At 39.3% G+C, this 23,842-nt stretch overlaps 1 protein-coding gene across 1 annotated transcript in view; it reads left to right on the top strand.

The window, feature by feature from the left end:
• Positions 1-436: 436 nt before the first annotated feature.
• Positions 437-23,842, top strand: part of RICTOR (RPTOR independent companion of MTOR complex 2) — an 89,679-nt gene continuing 66,273 nt past the window's right edge. The window contains exons 1-3 of the mRNA XM_076361875.1: positions 437-481; positions 642-689; positions 18,089-18,186. Of these exons, the coding sequence (XP_076217990.1) occupies positions 18,103-18,186 (84 nt within the window). The 5' untranslated portion in view covers positions 437-481; positions 642-689; positions 18,089-18,102. The remainder of the gene's footprint in view (positions 482-641; positions 690-18,088; positions 18,187-23,842) is intronic.

The raw sequence follows: 23,842 nt of genomic DNA, 5'->3' as shown, positions 1-23,842 counted from the left end.
GCTGCTTCTCCCTCAAGTCACGCTTCCAGCGGTTCAGGGCGGCGGGGTGGGCGCCCGGGTCTTCGACACCGAGCCGCTGGAAGCGTAACCCAGTCGTTCGCCCAGGCAGGCGGAGCCCTCCGCCACCGCCCCGGGGAGGCTGAGGAGTGGCAGCCCTCACCCGCCTTCTAGTACTTGAGCCCCCGCCTCGCAGCCACTGGGCACCGCTCCGAGACGGGAGAGAGACCGCAGCCAAGCAACAGCCACTCAGCCTTCTCCCGCTTCGCCTCGCCTCGCCTCAGCCGCCCCCGCGCTCCTCCCGCCGGCGGCGCGGCGACGGGGCGGAGGGAGGGAAGGGGAGGGGAGGGGTTGCCGGCCGCGGCGGCGGCTCCGCGGGCTTCTCCTCGCGAGAGCGGGCGAGGTTTCCGGTGTTGTGACTGCGGGGCCGTAAACATGGCGGTGAGTCTCCGCGCCCGCTCGTTGAGGCACCTCCGCATCCGAGGTAAGGGGCCCCGGGCAGGCCGCGGCGCCAGCTGTCCCCTCGCCGGCTCCCGCTCCACGCCGGTGCCTAGCCGCCCTTTCCGTTCCCTTCCTCCCTGTCTCCTCCTCCGGCTCCTTCCTCCCCGCCAGCCTAACGCGCTTCTCTTCCCCCGTCCCTGCAGGTCGGAACGACAGCGGCGAGGAGAACGTCCCCCTCGATCTCAGCCGAGGTAGGGGCCGGTGGGGCGGGGGTCGCCGCCTGCCCCTTGCTGCGCGCCCGCGGCGGACGTGGGGGGGAAGCCGCCGGCGGCGAGCGGCCTGGTGCTCCGGGCCGGCCGCGGGTCTTGGTGGGCGGTGGTGGGGAGGCGAAGAGGGAGCGGGATGCCGGTGCCCGCCGCCGGTGGGCTGCCCGGCGTCCTGTAGTGAGCGGAGCTGCCCGTAGGTGGAAGCCTCTCCTCAGCCCCCGCCGACTGCGCGGCAGCACGGGCATCTCGGGCACCGCGGTGCCGTGCCGGGGCCACAGGGCTGGCCTCCCCTAGTCACAGGCGAGGGAAGCCCCTGCGTGTGGGCAGAGGCTCCTCGGGCGTTTCTGGGGTTGTTTTCGGAGGAGGTCGTTGCTTGTAGACGGGGCTGTTTACAGCGTCTGTCCCGCAGTGGGGCTGCCCGCGCCGCGCCCGTCGGCCTCGCCGCCGGGGCTCCCTCCGGCCTCGCTCCGCTCGGCGGGTCGGGCCATGCGCCTCTGGGGAGCACCTCGGCAGTGCCGGCTGGTCCTGCCTCCATCCCTTGGTGTATATCCCTGCCTGTCCTAGGCAGGCTGGCCACGGTGCCTGCCGTGAGCCTCTTGCTGTAAGACCAGATGGCACTCATCTCCCATTTACTTGCTAAATTGCTCCAAACATCCTCCACTGCTCTCAGATATATGGGAAGGATAAGAGGAAGGAAGCAACAATAACATCTGCTACATACTAACTAACTTTGTCTCAGACAAATGGGAACTTGTTTCCTACCCAAATGTGTAGTTTATCTTGCCTTGCTGAGGGCTAAGGTAAGGGTTAGACTGTCCCAAAGAGCTGAATAAAATGCAGAAAAGAAACTGGCCCACTAGAAGCAATGATCATCCCTGGGGCAGAAGATCTTGGTCTGGGGGAGGGAATAAAGTTGGTGTTTGTAGTATAACTGTTCTGCTTCAGAAGATCCGGGGCTGCTGCTATCCTGAATAGATCCATTTTATAAGGAAGTAGGGAAGGAAATGACAGAATCAATGAGATAAAAGTGGACTGTGAAATGTAAAGAAAGTACAAATATTAGTAGCATCAATAAAGTTTTCAGCTTAGTAAGAGGCTGTATCAACAATTCCACCTCTAATTCTTTTTTCCTCCAGTATGATCTCTTTAGAAGTTTTTTTTATTAAGCAGTTTTACCATGGCCTGAAAGTTATTTCTGCATATATGTATCATATTTACACATCTATTTTAGTTCCTGGGGAAAGCACTGAGTTTTTTTCAGTTTAAAGAAACAGGCTTTTCCCACCCTATCTCCAAATGGACGTGATTGCTTTAATGAGACACTGTCTTTAAAATTAAAACAAGTGAAACTTTCGTCAATAAAATGCAGGACAAAGGCCTTAACAGTTCAAACACGTGACACAGTTATTACTGCAAGTGGTGTTATCTGTTTATGAAATTTACAGAATCAGGATTTTAATGAATGGGTTTAGTAAATTTTTTATGTAGCATACTGAAGTGTTCTGATGTGAAAGAACAATACACAAAATTTAAATGCTGGAGTGGTAATTTTTAGATGTGGTGTGTTTGCAATCTTTTACTCAGAATTCGATAGGCGACTATCATTATGATATTGATTTTTTGCCGTGAGGTATCTTCAGCCACCTACTGATTCCATGAGACCTGTAGTAGTAGCAGTATAACTACTTCATATGTATCGTATTGTGAAAGAGTCTCTCGGGTAAGATGCAAAATAAATTTTTAATACAATGAAAAAAATGTTTTGTACTGTGACTGTATATAGCCCCTGTTTAAAAAAAAAAAAATAATCATTGTTATGGTTGTTGCAGTTGAATAAGAAGCTGCTTTAAATTTACTTGTGATACCCTTATCAAAAAAGTGTGGGGTTTGGTTTTTTTGTCCGAGAAACTACAGCTGACTGATCAGTAATTGTATAGCTATCCATGGTAGGTATTAACTTCATTTTAAAGAGAAAACAAAAGTAAAAGGTTAAAAAGGCTCAGCAAGACATTAACTAAGCTAGATGATGGCTTGATTTCCACACTGAACACCGTGAATGTTTGTTTTTCCAGCTGTTACAATAGTTATATAAGCAATTAGTTTAAATATTTTAGATTGCTACCCTAATGCTGTACTAATAATACCCTGTTTTGGTTCATTGTGTTGAGCGGATCACATAGTTTTCCACAGGGCTCGTGTTTTCAGTAACTTAAAAGAATATTCTAATGTTGGGGGTTTTTTTGCCCAGACAACTGAACTTTGTGTTGATTAATGTGAAATATCTGATTTGGGCAAAGTAGAGAATCACCATAATCAGTGCCTCAGCCATATGCTTCTAGTTACAGTGGCCTCTTTATTACAAATGTGAAATTATATTGGTATTGCCTTGTTTTAAACAGGTTCCTATTAGCGATGGCTTGATGAATATGACTTGGCGTACAAGTCAGACCTTCACTAGTCCATACCTGTGGACTACATACTATATACTCTTCCCATGCAAGAGGCTGGTGCTGTTATTAAGTATTCCCAAACTAATAATAGATGTGGGGAGGGTGCTAGCCCTTTTTGTGTTGCTTTGAGTCGTGCTTCTTCCTGGCTTTTTGTGCAGTAAGGCTCGGGGAGTGCTTTGCTGCTTGTAGAGCTGATCTACCTTTCTCTGTGTGCTTTTTGTTTGCTCTTTTCTCTGCTGCTGTAGTTTGAGGGTTGCCCATGTTTTCCCAGAACACACCATGTTCTTCTCTTATGTATTTTTACCATGGCTGGTATAGTAGGGTTTTACTCTTTGGAGCTTCTTGGTGCTCTGCCTTTTTAAAAATGATACATAATAACGTTTGTGAAAGGCATTTTATATGATGGTGCATTGTGTGTGTTTGTGTGTGTGTGTGACTCTCTATGTACAAGATTAGCCTGGTTAAAGATGATAATGTAAAGTCTCTGGTTTGCTGTTTCTGGGGTTTTTTTGTTTGTTTGTTCTGTTTTAAAACTTCTGGGCCACTCAGCCCTGGCTGTACCTCATCTTTTAAGAGGATTCTGATAGATCTTCTTTTGGGACAATAATTTTCTTAAGAAAATCAGTTTGCTGAAAGGATGATCAACTCTGGAAAAATCATCCCCAGCATAAATATTGTTGGGCAGAATGTTGGTATCGTAAGAAAAAACTGCAGATACAGGTTAGACTCATTGCTTTTGTCTACTCAAGGTCATACGTCGTGTCTCCTGTTGACTACAAAATTGCAGTTAATAATTGGGATTCGGAGTACTCGGTTTTGGCCTTGTGTTACATTACCTGCTCAGAATAGAACAGAAAAAGAAAAGGAGGACAGACTTGCCACCAGTGCAACTCCCATTGCAGTCATCTGGAAGGAATTAGCAACGGGATGAGGCAGATTGGTTTAATTAGACTACTGAAATGAAACTCCTAAGTTCTTAAGGCCAGAAAGGACAATTGGAGTTATCAACCAGGTTAGTGCATGTGGTAGGAATTCTTGCATGGAGTCCGGTCATGGTTGTGTATGTAACCACAATACAAGGAGTCTGGTCATGTTTGTGTATGTAACCACAATACAAGTATTACGTGCTTTTAGCATAATTCATCTTCATTTCTGACTGTTTTACAGATATTCCAAGCTGAATTACAGAAGCTTATATACCTCCCAAAACTCTGGGCATTGTAAAAGGCATGTGTAATCCACGCTTCATTTGCTGCTAAGTTCTTTGCTCACCTCTGTAACTGAATCACCTTATCCTTGTTGGGTGACCAACACCTCTTCCTTTGTTTCAGCTGTTGCCTTTGGGTTGTGAAGGCCTAAGTAGTTTTGAACTTGCCTAGTTGAGAGCTGTGTCTCGCAGTACCTCATATGTAGTCAGGCTCCTTTAAATGTCCTTCCTTCAAGGGATGCCTGTTTTCTTGGATTCCTGTAGCTCTGAGCCTGCAGTGGCTGTTAGGAACTTTTCAGAGCTTGTTTGCTTAGTGAAGCTTTGGAGAGACACAAGGGTGCCAACTGCTGATAGCTGAGTGCTGTTCATGTCTGTATGTCTTCATTTCCTCCTTTTTGAGGGTAACAGTCTTCATTGTCCAATACTGTACTCTTAAATTAACTGAAATGTACCTATGTCCAACATTGGTACTTTCATTTATTATTAATAAACGTGCATTACGAGGTACTACTTTGATTTAGCAGCTTTTCTTGTAGAGCCAAGTCTCTCTATTTTGTAAATGTTGAGTCTTCTAGCTACAACACGAGACAGATATGAATAAAGTAGCTGAGAAAACTGGCTTTTTTTACTCCCTGAGAGTGAGTTTCACAAAATGGACTAGTGTTACCTGAAAAAAAAATACCCTTTTCCTTTTTTGCCTCTATTCTCCATCATTTACTTCTATCATGTAGATAAAAATAAAAGATACAGAAGTTCCATTTAACTTCAAGATCTCAACTGTATTACTTTTCTTACTGTGCTTGCATCACTTTGAACCATGTTGTATTTGATTCCATGTGCCCACATGGCAAATCGTAATGCATTGCATGCAGAGCAAACATCTCAGGATGCTATTTGCAGTTTACAGCCCACAAAAATGTTGGGCATTTTTAAGGGTTATTTGCGGGATAGTCAAAGAAGGCTGGATGAATTTTTGTTTCCAAATTCAGCTTGGGATTTGATGACCACGCCGTTTCCAGCTTCCTTCATCAGTATGGAAGAAGCAGGGAGGGACACTGCGCACCTGTCTGATACTGAGAGCTCAAGTAGTGGGGGAGGGAAAACACCCCTTTTGGAGTGCTCGCAGCAAGGCAGAAGGGAACCAGCGCAGAGATGGTAACTGATGTATACTTTCTTGGTGGCTCAAAGGCAGTTCTTCCACACCAATGGCAAGACTGTTACGGAAAGCCTTTAAGTTCTTCTTTGCATGCTCTTGCAATACATGGTCTGGCTTGAAAATATGGAGAAGGGGGGCTCCACCACACTGTTGAAACAGTGTTTTAAAAATACCCAAATAAACAAAATGTCAAAATGTGTGGACACCTTTCACCCTCGCTTTGCAGTATGCCATCATTTTGATGGGCAACTATAGCAGGATGCTTGTGTTAGAGCAGATCACACAGAGCAATAGCTGTTTTTTTGCTCCCTTGTTTGTGAATCTGTAACAGAAGCTATAATAGGAGCAAGAAGGTAATTAGGAACGGTTTTTTTCAGTTCTTTTGAGATATAAAGGGGCAACTTGAAAAACAGCTGGAGAGAGATCTTACTTGTCTTGCTGTCTGAAAAAATTTCTGCTATGTTATTCTTGTATATTGGGATTTTTTTATATAGGGAGACCAAAGGGGAAGTGATGAATGACAGTGGCCTGCTAACTCTTTGGGCAATGTGTAACCTTTTCGTAAGTTTTAAAGTAGGAGTTAGAGGTGCTGAGTATATGAACTCCAAAATTAAGGCATACACTTAGCTTTCCTGTGTGCACTTGTGCTTTAGTTGATGGTTGTTTTGGAATTGTATAGTGCACTGGCCTGGTTATATTAATAACACCTGCATACCTTTGACTTTGCTTCCTAAGGTATTACTGCTTTTACAATCTTAAGACTTCTCAGAACTACTAAAATAGTGTGTGCTTACAATATTTTCACTTCATTTCTTGAAAACAGGAACAACATTTTAAATGTTGTTAATTTTTAAGGAAAAATCTTACAAAAGGCAACTTTAAAACCTTATGACTTGATTACGTAGCAGTAAGGTATCTGTAGAAGCTGGGCACTACCATGTCTTTCAAGATCTGCGTTCATATTTGTCTTTGAAGTTTTTGTGTACAGCATCTCTGTATTTGTTTTTGTGGGTGGGTTCTTCATGTTTTTGCTGCTGTGGTTTAGATTGGTCAACAAATGTCAGCATTTCTCTTCTGAAGGGCAGAGAATAAAATGACTGTTGTAATATTTTGTGGTTTCTATTTATATTTGACAAAAGAGATTGTTCTGCGTTTTGGATCGGTATAAATAGCTGCTTAGGTGTTTAAGCAATGCTGTGTTTCCACAACATTATATTCTGCTTTTTTCCCCCCTTGTCATTTGAATCTTAGAAACTGTTGAAGTACCAAAATCTCTAGTTTCTGCCGCCTTCTTGATATGAATGTTTTAGTCTTTGTCATAGGTGTTCTTCAGGTTTTTCTTCCTTCCCTCCCCTCCACCTCACCCCCCTTTGAGATTAATGCAGTGCTTAGTTTCAGGACTTTTTTTATTCATCAGAGCCTATCCAGTGTAGATGCTGTGTAAAGAAACACACCCCTCATCATAATTACAGTAAATAAGGAAGCTATGTCAACTATAGCCTTCCCAGAAAGAAATACATCACTTATTTGCCCAATCTCATGATCTTCATGCATACTTTACCAATTACCTAGCAATATCAGAAGTTTTCCCCTAATAACATGGAAGATACGCTCAACATCAGGTAGAGTTTTTGTCTTTAAAGTGGGAAGAAGTGAAATAGTCAGTTATAGTGAAAACCTGCTGTTTTCCAACTGTTTATATCCATACAAACACAAACATTGCAGAAAAGAACAATGTTCAAGAGAGTTATAGGATGGCTTGAGAACTGATGTTGAAATGATGGCTGACTAGTTGGGGGGAATGTACTGAAAAATCAGATATGCTTTTTATCTTTCATACTGAGACTTCTGTCTGAGACTTTTAAAAAAAAAAAAAAAACAAACCTGACACAAGTTATCTACCTTAAAACCAGCTAGCTTCTTACAACTAAGACATAAGCATGTGACTTGAGACTTTGATAACTACACAAAAGATTAGCTAAAATAAGAGGTTTGCTTTTCATTGGAAGTGATTTTAGCTGCATGCAGGTAGGCAGATGCTTATACCATAGTGCAGGTGAATTTGCACACTGAGCAACACTCCTGTGATGAGTTCTGATAAAGAAGGGAAGGTGCCCTAACACTGCTACGCAAGTGCTGGTTGATATTTGACAAATTGTTTTAACTGGAGCACTTGTAACTTTCACTCTCACAATAAAATGTATTTTGCTTTATTCTAGTTTAAAAATCTGTAGTATTAGTATATTCATGTATGCTGCAGAAATGTTTTTTTTTTCATTTGCCAACCATCTGTTGTGGTGATGGAAAATTTGGGTAGAATGCATCAGGGGGAAAAAAGGAGGAGTTAGCAAAACTTCAGAGCGTGATTAGTGAAGAGTGTATTCACCAAATCCTTGCATCTGGTGAAGAGGAGGAACGCTGGTAAAGATGCATAGGTGAGAAAGTGAGGAAATGGAGTAAAAAAACTGACACAAAACCAAATTAAAAAAAACCAACCCCAAAGAACAAAAACTCCTACTTACAGTTGTTTTCTTAGTTATGTGACTGAATTTTACTGTTAGCACATACTGAAAGCTCTGTAGGACTCATGGTCTTATGCTTCTATTATTGTACTCATCAGTGTAGCAAGCTGCGTCTCAATGGTGGCCTGAATAGGTTTGGGTAACTAAATATTATAAGGCAGTCTCTTCTCCCAAATTCTACCTGAACAGCAATATCCTTGGAATCAACATTGTTCGTTAATAAATTAGTCTGCGTGATAGAGCCTTTATGAAAGTTTTCCGAAAGTTTTCCTAAAAGGGGAATTTTAGTTTCTAAATTTACTGGGTTTGTTTTTTACTATCCAGACTTCTCTAAGCTCATTTTAGTCCAAGTGCTACTTACTGCTACGGTTTTGGCTACATCTGGCTATTTGTTCAGGTAGCTGCTCCTGGAACATTTCAGAAAGCTACTTTAAAGTTTACTTATTTATTTAGTAGAAATTAAATACACTTAATTGTCTGAGATGTAAAATGAAACGCACAAAGATTTTTAATTCCCTTTCAGTTGGAGAAATGGGTAGTTAGCAAAATTTCATGCTGTTTATCACTGATATTTTGAGTAACCTTGTAAGTCTAAAACCAGAAGGATGGCAGAATAGTAAAGATGAGCTAGGACAGTTACTCACCCATATTTGAAATGGCTACTCTCAGTTAGCACTTGTTTGGTTAAAATGAAAGACGTGCCTCTCTATATCCCATTTGCATAAATTTTATTCATTGTGAAATGAACTACAGCTGTTGATTTAAGACTACAGAATGATTAGTAAGAGATACTTAGATACTTAGCATAGAGGTAAGGTATTTGAAGCAAAACAATATGGACTTGATTTATGGAAAAATATGTAGTAATTATAGAAGAATAACAATAATTTCATTAATCTTTTCATGTAAAGATATATGGTGAACAATACAGGGATTTTGTTTGTTTTTTTCAGCTGCATAAAAGATTGGTTTCCTGCTTGAAGTGTAGGCAGCCTATAAATAAAAATACATGTATTTTTAAAAATAATTACTTCATAAAAATAGAGGACTATCAAGAACAGCTGTTGCCTGAAAATTACTGTTTTTAAAAAAACCTGATTAAATCTGTAAGTAATCTTTTTCCTTTGTTACCTTCTGAGCATCAGTGAAGTCAGAATTCAGCTTTAGCAAACTCATATCTAGAGAATTTAGAATGTATTCATCTCCTTCTTTATGCAAACCATATGTGATTCTCATGGGTAGACTTGCTGAGGTTTTTTTCATGAAATACAAAAAAAGAAATGGAAAAAATTTTGCTGTTTCCATAAATGTGGTGTTTCCAGCTCAGTTTTTTAGGTTACTTCAGTGGGATAGACTTTTCGAAGTTGAAATTGACCGACAAATTAGGTGTCTTTTGTGTTTAACAAGTTATACTTAGATCTTGTTGTGAAATTTATAAATAGGATGCTTCCTGTCCCTTCTCTGAAAATAACCTTTTCAGGAGAAAGAGTAAAAGTCTTGAACAGTCACAGCTACAGATGGATGAGACCTGTCCTGTCCCTAGTACGAGGGACTGGAGTTCCCAAGCATCATCAGTCTGTGCACTATTTTGAAATCTTCTGGGTAGAGCATTTTAAGGGGGGTAGTTATCACATCGCACATTTGCCACAGTTTAAAAGTTTCCTGCTCCAGTTAGTGCTGTTTGTGAATTACTTGTAGTTTCCAGTTGTGTATCTTTATTAAAGTTTGAATTTGAGGTTGTTATTACTTTGCTCTTTCCATGTCTTGCCAAATTGCCCTTCCTGTCTTCATCGGCAAACAGGGTGATCCTACATCTGCTAATGTTGCTAGGCTTTTTCTTCTTACATGACACCCTATGTAACAGGGTATTTCTGGGCACAGTGGCTACCTCCTGACAGCTTGGAGTTTATCAGTAAGGGCAATTTAACTGGACAACATTTACGTTTTTGGTTCTTGAAAAAATTAAAATGATGCAGAGAAGAATCAGAATGTTAATTGGGAAAATATTCTTAGTTATTATCATATTTCTCCCTTTCACAGATTTTCTTCTAATGTCAGTGATACTATTATTAACTTGCTTGTCAGTTTGATAATAATTCAGAGAAATATATGATCAGAATTCTTTTGAGTAGTTTTGAAAGGAGATTTGCCTGATGCGCTCACCAAACAGTAGTTGCATGATGTAAGCAGTCACAGTATATCTTCTGTTAAAGCAGCTAAAAATTGTGACTGTCCTGAATTTTCTGTTTCTAGAATTGGTGGCAGAAAAGAAGAAAATGGGTTGGAGGAAGTGAAGATAATTTTCTAAACCATTACAGTAAACTCATATTCAGCATTCAAATTCATAGTTGATGTTCTGGAAAGTATTAATTTGATTTGTATACCAACATAACCAGTGTTGTGAATCAGGGAAAGGCTTATCCTTCAGCCTTTTGTTGGCTTTTGAGCATAAGAACAGCTGTACTGGGTCACTCCAGCGTTGTGTCCTGTCTTTGATAGTAGCTGATAATTGATGCAGAGGAGAGAGTAGAACAACAGGGCAAACAAATGCATAGCCGCGCGCTGCTATGGAGCATTCTTCAGTCTCCAGCATTTTGTGCCTCCATTTGTGTTCTGTCTTCTTTTTTCTCTCCCTTTTTCTTTTAAACATCTAAACTTTTGAAAGTTTTGGAGTGAGTTCTTCTAGAGTTTAACTGTGTATTCTGGAATATCTTTACTTTCCTGTTTACTTACCAAAGGACGTATGTGCAAGTCTAGATGTACAGAGCTAAATATGAAGGATTAGACTCATAAGTGTAATCCTGATACAAGACTTTCTTCTTATCTGAGGTTCTAGTGATTCCTGGATCCTACCTTGGATATGCTGTCTTTTGCACTGCTTTCTAGTTAATAGACATTTTTGAAAATGTGAAGGTTAATTTCTACCTGATTGATGTAGGAGGAACAACAGTTCTTTTACTTTCTTTGCTGACTGCCGTGAAAGAGAGGAGGTGTGCTTTTTTCCATATTACTGGCCCACTTTCATCTATTCATAGCTTTCTTAAGCAGCAAGAGTGAAAATAATTTGAGTTCTAAGCTTTTATTTTCTTTCTGTTTTCATGAACATGAGTTACTGGAACTTCTCTGTTGTATTCAAAATAAAGTACTTTATGTATGGTTTACCTATGGAAGCTATAGGAATCAAACTAAATATATCTCTGGGTACATTCTGCAGAAGTCACTGTTTTGGTCACCTGTACTTTTCAAGGGGATGCTTTTAATTGTTAAGATTTGTTATACATTGTGGGGGTTTTTTAATCTAAAACTTATGAGAATTATTTGGCAAAACTTATACATCACACTGTATCAGTGCGAAGTATTTTGCACTTTACTGATTCAAGTGTGATAGTAGAATTTTAATACTGGCTTAGTATTCAATACATTTTCCAACATATTAGTAACTACCTAAACTTTATACTACAAACAAACAATTATTTCTATGTTTTTACCTTATAAATTGAGACATACCTTCAGTCTAAACATATGTTACTGTGTTTTTGAAAATCATAGGCTGAATGTAAACTGTTCATGCACTAATTTTTTTTAATCTGGCAAAGTGGAGTTGATGTGTGAATATAAATAATTCAGAAGTGATCTCTGTGTCATGCAGTTTGCTTTTTTTATGTAGCTTTCTCTTCTTCCATTGTTCTCAGAACCTAGTTGTTTTTCTTCTGTGCAGTTTCCACATTTTGAATTAGATGTAAATTAAGAATACTTCATGTTATGAGAGATTACATAATTGTCCTGATTTTTTTTTTTCCCCAGCAAGTTGATAATGGCAGGATATGCCTTCTCATTGGTATTTCATTTCATTATTAAAGGTGTTGATAAAAAGTGTTTTAGCAGACTGATTACCTGTCACCTAGGCTTACATAGACACCTTTAAGTAACTGATTTCTAATGTTAGAATCATAGAATCATTGAGGTTGGAAAAGACCTCTAGGATCATCGAGTCCAACTGTCAACCCAACACCACCATGCCCACTAAACCATGTCCCTAAGCACCTCATCTACACGCCTTTTAAATACCTCCAGGGATGAGGACTCAACCACTTCCCTGGGCAGCCTGTTCCAATGTTTAACCACTCTTTCAGTAAAGAAATTTTTCCTCATGTCCAATCTAAACCTCCCCAATGTTTCATTGCTTTTAATAACTGATAACTCATGACTATTTCAGTGGAAATGGAGAACAGTGCATTAATGTTTCTAGTTGTGTGTTTCACTCAACTTCCTTTGTTTTGGCAGCACGTAGTTTAACAAGCCACTAAGAGCATCTTTGCAATATAGTTGCATAGCACTTAGACTTTAAAAATCTCTAATAAGTGTATAGTAAGTTTACCAGGATCATCCATTTATATTGTGATTCTTTCCTTCAATAAGAGGAAGATACTCTTGTGTTCTTAGTCAATGATGAAATGCTTAACTGTAGTGAAGTACAACTTCCTTCTTTAAGAGAATTCATTAGGCGTATTTAGTCTCTTATTTCACTGTTTGGCACTATGATTCTGGTAGGTGTGATAGCAGCTGCTAGTGCAGTCTCTCACTTGAGAGTTTACTTACTGTACGTACATTGGTTACTGTGTACAGGTACTGTCCTAGCATCTACCAAGTGATGCATATAAAATATACACTCCTCAGTTTAACTCATTATGCCTGACTTCAGAGTTACTGAATTATTTGTGTGCTAAAGCCTACCATTCTTTTTGTTTGCTTTTTATTCACATGTGCATAACAGAATAGCGAGCTGGCCTGCTGCTAGACTACTGAATGTAGTCAAACAATGCTGCTCAATCTGTCAGGGGAAAGGAGTCGTCACTTGTGCTAATATAGCTATTGCTGGTCCTGTTTCATCCCTGCATTAGATGGAGCACTAGCTGTTTTGTGTAGCTGGAGCTCTGCTGTGTTCTTTCTCTCCACAGAATGGGATCTGTCGGAATGCATCATGATTCTCACTGGGGAAAAACAATATCACAGTCCTGAAGGGGTGAAAAAATGAGTCAAGTCCTAAAAAGTCATGAGGGTTTAAAAATAAACAACAACACAACTTGAAAGATTTTTAATATACATGCATCTATAAGTTACTTTAAGGCGTAGGGAATCATGGAATTCTTGAGGCTAGGGTTTTAAAAACACCAGTTTCACTCTGCGAAATATTATCATTGTATGTACCGGGTGTTATTCAGTGCAAACAGTTGTGGGTAAGAAACTGTATTTGGTGTAACAGAAGTACACAGAACAAAGATACCTGCTACTTCAAAGTGCTTGCTGTCCAAAAAAAGAAGGCAGATACACAGAAAATGATGCTAATGATGAGCAAGCAAAGCTGGTGTTGCAGAATACAAGTTTGCTGGCTTGAAATTTTTGTATATATCAAGAAGTTTTTAGATGAGATTTGAGGCAAAGTGGCTTTGTGTACATTAATCAGGACAATTTGCCAAGTGTAAAAGTGCAGGTAAAAAAAAAAAAAAAGTCGGACTTTTTTCTAATGACTCTTCTTCTGGAAAGGGTGTGTCCTGCTTCCACCACTCTACCTCTGAATGGCTCAGTGGCACAGCCACTTCTACTTGGATTTTTGTAAGACTTTAGTGTTCAGTTTGACTCAGTAACCCAGCAGAAAACTAACATAGCCAAAAGGATGAAAAGTATTCTGCTGAGTTAGTTAGCAGAATTATTTTAATGTGAAGTCGATGGGTGCCGGAGTAAAGGATAGGATGTATCATGACAGGGTAGAGGGAAGGAAAGTAAGGGAAGGGGTTGTGCATCTTTTGGCAGAAGAAAGCTGTAAGATCAGCTCAGTCATTTTGCACAGCTCCACCCTCAGAAGCGCCATGGGAAAGAATGTGAAGATACTTGGTTGTTGCTATGGGCCAGCTTGAGATGAGTCAGCATCTCAGTAATAAATGAGGTAAGTCAGGAAAGAATAGACTTTTGAGGGGTCTTAAAATTATAACAAGTAGCTTCTCTTCTTTGTCTTTTTTTCAGATAGAAAAGCAAGAACTTCTGAAGAGCTAAAGAGTAAGGGTTAATCAGAACTAAGAAATCTCTGCAGCAGTGGTCTGAACTGGGGTCCTTAAAAAAAAAAAAAAACAAAACCAAAAAAAAACCAAAAACAAACCCAAAAAGCAAAAGTTCTTATCAACACCAGCTTGAGCTGTTAAGCTTGACAATGAAATGTTAAGGCCATGATATTTCTTCTTTTGGGAGATCAGTTTCTGATTTTGTGCCATGTTTTCTCCATTTCTGCATTAATCCATGTTTTTCAATGCTGTTGTATGAGGCTTTGTGACAGGAAGATACGCAGTGCTGGATCTGATCTTTGCTTACGGGAAAGCCACATGGCTTAGTTAGTAGAATCCAGAATGTATTTAGTCTGTTTTCAAGCCCGTTTTAATGTAAGGGACAGACTAGCAAGAGACTCTATCTCCATCTGTGAAGTCATGTTATTTTTTTTTTAAGTTGTTTTACATCTGCCACATATGAAGTTCTGTTAGGCCTGCCTACCTTTCCTATTGGCTTCATTTTTAATAAAAATGAGTCATGCTTGAGTAACTGAGTAAATTTTCTACTTCTTTCTAATACATGATGGATTTCCAGAAGAGGAAAAACAGGATAGCCAGTCTTTCCTTGAAGTTAGTATGTCACAATCTTTCATTAACTTTTTTGGAAGAGATTTTTTGCAAGAAGGTTCTTCTGAAGTTTAAAACAAGACTTGAGCTGACAAGGCTTGACTAAAAAGGCTTCTGTAATCTTAGTTCTTTCTGAGGTAGTATGCTATTAGAGGGTGTTTATTTCTTTACTATCTTGTTTTTTCTACAGCAGTAGTGCTGTTGATATAATCGAAGTATGAGCCAGCTAACTTGCTGTATTCATATTATTAATTCGATAGTGGAAATGTCTGTCATGTTCTCAATTTTCTCAGTGTCGTAGATCGTATACTGGAGTCCCCACTTTGCTTCAAATTACTCCTAGTGAAGCTTCTGCGAAGTACCTGGCTGCTTTGTTAAGCCCTACAAAGATGGTTTTCCCCAAACTTTTATGTCTCTCTAGAAATGAGAGTTTTTCTCGGCAGAAAAAGAACAATGTAAGGAAAAGTTGCTGTAAATGCAGTTTTTCATACACACGTAGAGTAAAATGGTTTTAGAGCGCGTTTTAATTAGGCAGCCTCGTTATTAAGGTCTGCCATTGCTACGGAATTGTTAACATGGGAAGTGGTAGCATCACCATGTCCTGGTTTCTTCACATTCAAATTGGCCGCCTTTCTGCGCAGCACACCTTGCTCACTTCTGAGTTAGTGCCCACTCTATCAAGTAGCTGAACAGAAATGTTCATTGCCAATGATGTATAAGAGGTTTCCTGGGCTAGTCTCGTGGTCTTTTCCTGTCCATTAGTGAGCTTTGTTCCAGTAGAGGTTTACCTTGAGTATGTAGCCACCTGCACTTTAAAAAATAAAACTTACAAGCGTATTTCCAGTAATTTTGGAAAGTTATTGTTGCTGCTTGTTCTCAATGGAACTGAAGTAGAACATTCTGGAGAGCTCTAAGGCTGCTCACCTGGGATCTTTCTTATGGCGTAATGGGGTATGTTACAGGTCCAGAACTGGTGTGAGCCAGGGAAATTCCCACCTATTACCCAAGGCAGGCCAAAGCGTAGAAATGAGCCAAACTGTATTTTCAGAGAAACTGAATTATGAGGAAGTTATTTTCCTCTCCTATTATGTTCCCTTGAAATCAGGGGCTATGATGTAAACTATTTATAGTGCCATAACTATCCCTAGCTACTTGTCTTCAGTGTTTCTCTTGTTCACTTGTTTCTATGGCTTGTGCTACTGCAAACCTCTCAAACTGAGTTAAGCCCTGGGAAAGTAAACTATGCAGAGGAATCTTAAACTTGCGATGGATCTACTAAGATTTTCACTGTCTCTTAATTTCTGTGATCGTATCGAAGATTATTATTGTTTTTTGGCTTGGTTGGGGAGGGTTCAAAGAGATGCATGCACATGTTCCAATTTAAATTCAAAGTTATTGGATGCTTGGTTTCACGATGCATGCTGTTCTGCAATGCAAGGTAGCTCTGTCTGTACTCAGGGCTGTGTATCCAACAGTTGACTTTTTGCTTATTGCTGTGACTTAGGTTTGTGGAAAAGGATATTTCGCATCAAGCTAATGATGACTTGAGATTGATGCCCACATTTAGGAGCCTGTCTTGTCTTCCGAAAATCTCACTGATCCTTTGTCTGAAAAAAACCCACAATTATGTGGTCTGGCAGTAGCATGTCTGTACATGTGCTAAAATTTCATTATAAGCAGTATAGTCAATACAATTGATTCACCTTACCCTTGAGTAGGCATCTTGCAGCTAGTTAGGTTAATTGTTTTCAACTTCATTGGCTAATAGACGAGATCTCCATTGACTACAGTGGGTTTACAGGTTTACACACCTTAATTCAGGTGCCTACCTGTAGGTGTCTTAATCTTTAAATACTGTCTTGTATTCCTGATGGTAGTGCAAGTACAGGGTCTTGTCTTTCCAAATACGTTCTGGATATATCCTGATGAGATTGCTAGTTATGTCTGCTTTTTCAAATTTGTTGCTCTTTTAAGTTTTTAGACTACAGAAGTTGATAAAAAAACTCAGCTTGGTTTGTAGAGAGGTGGTGAAGAAGGTACTTTCTTTTCATCTCTGACACTTTTGAATTCCTTTGTATAATGAAAAATATACAAATATCCTTTCAGGATGAACAGGGAAGTAAAAGACTGTATGTATGTATACACCACAAATTCAGCTGTAGCTGTTCGTACTGCAGTAGAAAGCAAGTTTCTTTTACTGAAGTTAGTGTGGGGCACCACACACAAAACCCTTCTCTTCGCTGCTTTCCAGATGTCTGGTGTTTGGACTCTTCAGGCTTTTTCTAAAGACTTCATTTTACGTAATGCAATTTTTTCTTTTTTGGTAATGTAATACTTTCTAACAGTTCACATCTCCAGCGTAGCCTTGGTATTTCATTTATTTCAAACTACAATGCTGTTGATAGTGTTGTTGTGGTGCCTATCACACAGTGTCTAATCCAAGACTGCATGAGAACCCTGCAGTCAAGCATCTCCCTTTGAAAACTGTCCTGCCCCAATAACGTCATGTACAGCACTTAACTGCAGTTTCTGTTACAGTAGCTCTGCATGCAGCTTTCTGTGCCCAGTCCCACTCTGTGCTGCTTGTCCCACTCTGCCTCAACTCCCAACCTTATTCCCAAAGGTGGGGCAGTGTTGCCTCTTCTCACCATATTTGGTAGTCCTTTTCCATTTCCCAGTAGAATGCGGGGTCATCAATTGGTGCCTGAATCCTGGTTAGTGGATTTTGGGGTTTTGGTGGATTTTTTGAGTTTTTTGTTGTTGTTGGGATGGTGGACCCTTAGGAAGAAAGGAGATGTTCCTAGTCCCCCTGTTTACCTTGTAGTTCACTTCCCATGTCACTGGAAAGTCCTAGCCTTCTGGTAAGTTTAGGGTGATTGTGGACAGAGATTAATATGGAGAGCAGAAAAGAGTCCCGTCTTTCCAAAAATCCCACCAACCCTTTGTCTAGACAGAAAAAAGAAGTCATGTGGTGTGGCAGTAACGTGCTATCTTTTTACTTCTGTCTTTAAGTTTGCTCCTTGTCTTTAAATTAGAAGGGGACTAGGGATAAAGCTGTTCAGTTACGAGATGTTAGGATTAGAGTTTCAGACACTAAATGGATTTCTTTGTCAATTGTAAATCTAAGATGCTGATTCAAATCCGCTTTAAAATAGGAGTCTCTCTTTTTCATGGGCTTTAGCATTGTTCTAAAGAACTTGGGTATGCCTGGTTTTGGTTCTAAGCATAAATCAAATTGATGCTTCTTGAGGCGAAAATGATCTCCATCCTTAATTAAGACCAGGAGAGTACCTGTTACATTTAGGAAACTGTATGTTGCATGCATGTTTAGATTTTGGATTTTTTTGTCAGCTGTATCTGTTACTAACCTGTTTTCTTTTGCAGAACCCTGTGATAATATGAGAGAGATTCTCCAAAACGTGGCCAAATTACAAGGTGTTTCAAATATGAGGAAACTAGGTCACTTGAATAATTTTACTAAGGTAAGAGCTCAAATGGTGTCATAGAACAAGTGATCATACAGGCAAAATGTTTTGAATGTACGCTATCAAAAGTTGGCTGGGAGATTCATGAAGCAGCCTAATATCATGGAACAGTACTTGAAATCTACATACTGTGGGAGATGAAAGGAGCAAATAAGGACAAGCAAATATGTGAATGCAGGGTTATGCTGAAGTTTGTCTACATGTCCTTCTGGTTGAATTTTTGTAGTATCTTAGTGCTTAGAACCCTGAAATATCTCCCAATTAATGGGTTAAGTTGCACAAATAGAGCTAAAGATTGGTTCCTGCTCCACAGAATTGAATAAAAAATGTGAAATGCCAGACTCCCTGGATGTAAACTGACAAAGTATGGTGGGGGGAAGGACTGTATCAATGAGCATAATATGCAGTGGTTTGGACACTAATAGAATAGCAACTGTCAACTTTCACTGCCGGTTTCATAGTGAAAAAGATTTAAAGGGGTGGTTTCTAGAAATGGTCTGTATTGCTGATTTTTGAGGTGCTTTTTCCAAATACATGCTTCCAAATCATGGGAATGTGTCAGGTACTTGCCTGAAAGTATGATGGATATGTTGGAAGCTGTCGTTGTGAGCTGACAGGAGGCAAGAATTAAAAACTTAACTGCAGGATGAGAGTGTAGGCTGAAGAAAGAGGCCATGAAAGGCCTTCAGAAGGAGAGCAAGTACAGTTTTTTGGGTAGATGAGGAACCTGTGGAGAGGAGCAGAGACAACTGATAGGAGGTGGGCAGGGAGTTAGGAAAAGGGAGTTTGTTGTAGCATACTGAATGGTTGTGGTTGGACCAGTGTTCCATCTGTCAAGGCAAGGGAAATGTGCATTGCAGTCAGTGAGCTAGGAGACATTGGAGCTTCAGTGTGAGTGTTACCGGAATGGATGGACTGATACTCAGAAGGAGCTGATAAGTTGTACACCTTTCTGGTAGAGTGCCACAGGTAGAGCAACATGCCTGAAGATGAAACCCAAGTTTCTGTGACAGAGGATGGATTCTGCAATCAGCAGTAGCCAAGAAACAAAGTAGTAGTGGAGAATTTTGTGGGTAAAGTAAGGTTTACGTTATTGTAAATGAGCTGATAACAAATCATTGAGTAAGATAACCAGGAGGCTACCTGACAGTTTTGAGACAATGTCAAGTGAAAGAACGAATGCTCAAGGGCAGGTTTGGAGGACCAATCGATATGAGAAGGACAAACGTGCATGATAATCTTTGAAGTAGGCATGCTTCTTGGCTGTTAAAAGCACTCCTTGTAAGATTGAACAACATTTCAGTGGTAGAGTATGGGATTCAGTTAGCAGGAGGGTGAGTACTGGGAGCAAAGTCACAATAGCAAATAAATTTATCTTCTAGTGCATTAATAACAAATCTGTAAATGCTCCATTTTCTGAGTTGGTTCAGAGCACATGTAGGTGCATAGCATTCACTGAGGAACTGAACTTACTTACACTGAAATCTTTTCTTTGGGTCATTGCGTTACTGTGTCTGTCAGTCTGTCAGACATCCACCATTGACAAAATGCTGCTGTTTTTACTGAGATTCCAAACTGTTGCAAGAAAGCCCTTTATTCTGCTAGAAAAGGCTGATGTGTAGTTGTGTTTCCTTTTTGTGTTAATCTGGAAACTTTTAAATGTGAGTGCTTCCAAGTTCTCTAGTTGCCTTAAAATTAAAGAGCTAGATCAGGTTTGCAGATGCATGATTCCTAGCGAAAAGTCAAAATTTGAAACTATGGATCTTAAAACAGTGTTCATTTTACTATTGAAAATCAGATGTTAAGCACCTATAAACATGGTATATTAGTAAATATGCATACTGTAATTAAAGGATGAACCAAAAATTATTTTTAAAAGATCATTTAGAAAAATAGAATAATTCCATAATTGACTATTTGAAGAATTTGTTCATCATACTTACTTGGTGTTAAAATTGGAAAATACTTACAAAAACACAAGGAAGGTTTTCATAACTTTCAGACTTAAGACTGGCAAGAAATGATGAATTTGTGAAAAGCAGCTTGCTAAAATTAAATACGACTTTTGAAGACAGAGACTGTAGTTCATAACCTGGTTTTGATCCTGAATCAAAGTGACCCTGTATAAGGGAATCATCCTACCCTATCTAATGTTTAGCACTTGTTCTTGTATTCATCCCCCTGGAATATCTGCTTTATAAATGTATAACTTAACACATTTGATTTTGAAAACTCTTCCTGTTTTTGTTTGAACTGTAAATGCATTTATGAAAATAGAATAAAAGTTGCAAATTGTATTGTATTGTCTGCCTTGTGGTTGGAACAGTTCTGTGTTTTTCATTCCAGTGGTTAGGAGTGAAAGCCTGGAGCTTGGGGGAGATGGTTTTATTTCCTTTTTACACTCTGGTCTCCTACCATGAATTGATATAGTCTTAGTTCCCCCTGTGTGAAATAGGAGTGTGGGGAAGATAGATGTGCTAAGAGCTGAGGATGTTTGTATCCTGTCTTGGAATTATATTGAAGATGAACTTGATTTGTCTGTAAATTCTTGCATTTTATAGTCCATTTTTGAAAGGCTACTAGTTATCTGGGGTATTTGTCCTATGGACAGGGAAGGGACCTTTGAAATTTTTTTATAGCATATTTCTGACAAAATAATACAGAAAATCTATAAAATTTAACTCTCCTGTTAGGAATGTTATTATTCTTAAAAGAAAATGCCAGTACCAGTCTAAGCAGTTGCTCCTCACTGCCCCAGATTTTTCCTTCAAAGACTGGACGAATCTCGCATTTGGAAGAAATACTCTTCTACTTTTTTGGTCAGGGGAAGCAAAATGTTTGTATTCATGTGGAAACAAGTAATGTAAGTTAATGTGGACTTTCCTGACAGAGATCATGGTAAATGTTAAGTTCTGTATTAATTTCAAGATATCTGAGGTATGTTAGGTTCAGGTTTCTTTCCTTGAAAGAGGACTAGATTTTTAAGGTGGGGTTTGTTCCCCCCACGCCCCTTTATTTAAGGAGAAGGAAAGGAATCACCCTTTAAAAATTACTGAACTAGACTCCAGGATTTTATGCAGACGTTAAATAATTTAAATAAAATTTAAACAAAAATGGTGGTCAGCAGTCAACAGGATTTGTTACTTTATCTGAAAGAATGATACCCTAAGGCAGATACCTTGTATGAAGCTTGCATGCCCAAGAGATGTAACTCCCTTTTCATTTGTCTTTCTCTTCAAGATGAGTGTTAACTGGTGACGTTCCAAGTCCCCACAGCACCCATACTTACTGTGCAAAGTACGTGGTATACATGATATTTTACAAAAACTTGCATTTCATTCATCGAGTTTTAGGTAGTACTACTTCTTAGTAAAAACGTTAATGTTCATGTTCTTGGCTCTTTGGCTGCAGAACATGGGTTGTTCTTGCCCAGCAGGTGCTGTAAGTTTTCTGCTCCAAGAAATTAGCATTCCCAGTCTGGTGATACTCAGGCTATGGAAAATTATGTTTAGTTCTGAATTGCAGCAGTGGCAGACTTAGAAATTTTTCTCCTCATCTGCTGCTTATCACCTAATAAGTGAAGCTGAAGTTTTGTGGGCAAAAAAGCTTATGAAGTACTGCCTAATCTGTATTAGACAGAAATAATCTTGTTCCTTTCAAACCACCTGTATCACTGTTTAAGCTAACCTGAGTTTTGACCTCAAACCTGTTAATGGTCAGTGACACTTTCAGTCGTCACAGCAGTTCACAAGCTCGGTATGTGCCTTTGGCTTCGGTAAGCTGAGTAGGATTACGCATCTTTCATTTATATGGCCATCTACATAAGGCAAGCACCTTGAAGTTTCCCAACCTCTGCTGATTAATACCAAAACATCATGGTTACTTTGGGGTTTTCCCCACCCCCATGAGAAGTAGTAAGTGATAAATTACTGAAAACCAGAAGGAACTATACCATTGCATTTACTTAGTGGAAAATATCTTTTGGATTTGAAGTACTCATTTAGAATCCTGTACTATAAAAGACTTATCCCACTGTTAGCTTCTGAGAGATCCTTTATACCTTTTTAAATCTGAAAACGTATTTAAATAACGAACAGAAAAAAAGACCCACAGATGTTCTTATAGGGATTTCTGTTTTTCATTCAAAAAGAAAGGTGCTTCTTTAAGGACAAAATGAAACTTAATTCATTTTAGCTTAAATTTAGCAATTGAATAGCATCAGTGATACGGAAAATCATATTTTCAGTCTGCTCAGAACTAATTCTGTCATTATTTAATGAGGCTGTACTATTCTGCTCTAGATACCTGTTAGCTTTTGACTATGCTGCTAAATTTCACTAAGATATAGATTGAGTTTGGGACTATAGAGGCTTTCATGGATTTTTTGATTCATAGTCCATCATTTTAGAGTCTCAGCTGTCCTTTGCAAAACCCAAGTATCTTAGAATCTGAATGCAGTATTGGCTGACTAACATTCATCCAAGTAGGTAGCAGATAGGAACAGAACATCTGCTTAGGAGCATTCAGCTGTGGAACAAACCTGGAGAGCTAATGGGTCTAAATCCAGAGTCTGCAATTTCAGCAGGGGCTTCTCTTAAGACCAGGAGTCTACTAAGTAGTGACCTCATAAATATAACCAGTGATGGTTCAAACCGTATTTCCAAAATTACAGTATAATAATTATTTTTCAGATGCATAGAATATCATACTTTTACCTAGCAATCGCTGTGACTATTCTGTTAAATGTAAATTTGAATGGTCTCAGTGTGCACTCAACTGGCGTATCCTGTTGACCTCCTGTGGTTTTGTTGTTTGAGCTACTGTTTCCAAGACATGTTGATGTGTTACTCATATTGCTATGACTCATCCAAGTAGCATGAAAAACTCATAGCTGACAGTAAACATGAAAAAAAACCTTCACTGTAAATTAGTCACTGTCTGGCCTAGCCTAAGTACCATTTTGTCCTAATATTTAATCATACCCTCAAAGACTCTGTGCTATTCCCATTCATTGACTATTATATCAAAAAATTTTGAATTTTAGAGTTGACTTATTGGCAGTTTTAACAAGCAAAGTGTAGTCTGTGTGTTTGTGTGTGTATATATATAAACATATATAAAATTTATTGTGTATATATTTAAAATATATACATTTTATATATAAGATATATAGATAGATTTATACAAATATATTAGATTCATACAAATATAAAGTGTATTTGTATGATTCCAGGCATTTACATGATAGGATAATCCATTGCCATTTTAGTGAAATACAGCAATGTGTAGCGAAAAGCAGATTTTAGTATTCTGGTACTGCTTGCCTACAAACTTACACTACAATGACATGCATATTAATTGTTAAATGTTACAGTCGAACATGACGGTTACTTGGCTTTGTCAGGAATTCAGCCATCTACAAAAGTCACTGCACTTGGGCCAGAATCATTGACCTGCTTAATGTTGTTTGAAGGTGAAATGAGAAGAAAGTGGCAAAGTTTTCCCTTTAATATATTTAAGACCAGACATTTATAACTAGCAAATACCCAAGGCATTGAGACCAGCTGAACAGTATCTTCTTTATAGCAGCTTCCATGACTTTTTTTTCCGCCTTTTAAACATATATCAATCCAACCTTATTTTGCCAAGCTTT

The sequence above is a fragment of the Aptenodytes patagonicus genome, chromosome Z (genome assembly GCF_965638725.1).
Source record: "Aptenodytes patagonicus chromosome Z, bAptPat1.pri.cur, whole genome shotgun sequence".
In the NCBI taxonomy this organism is placed as follows: domain Eukaryota; kingdom Metazoa; phylum Chordata; class Aves; order Sphenisciformes; family Spheniscidae; genus Aptenodytes; species Aptenodytes patagonicus.
Note: the sequence above shows the minus strand (reverse complement) of the source record. Positions and strands in the feature narration are given on the sequence as shown.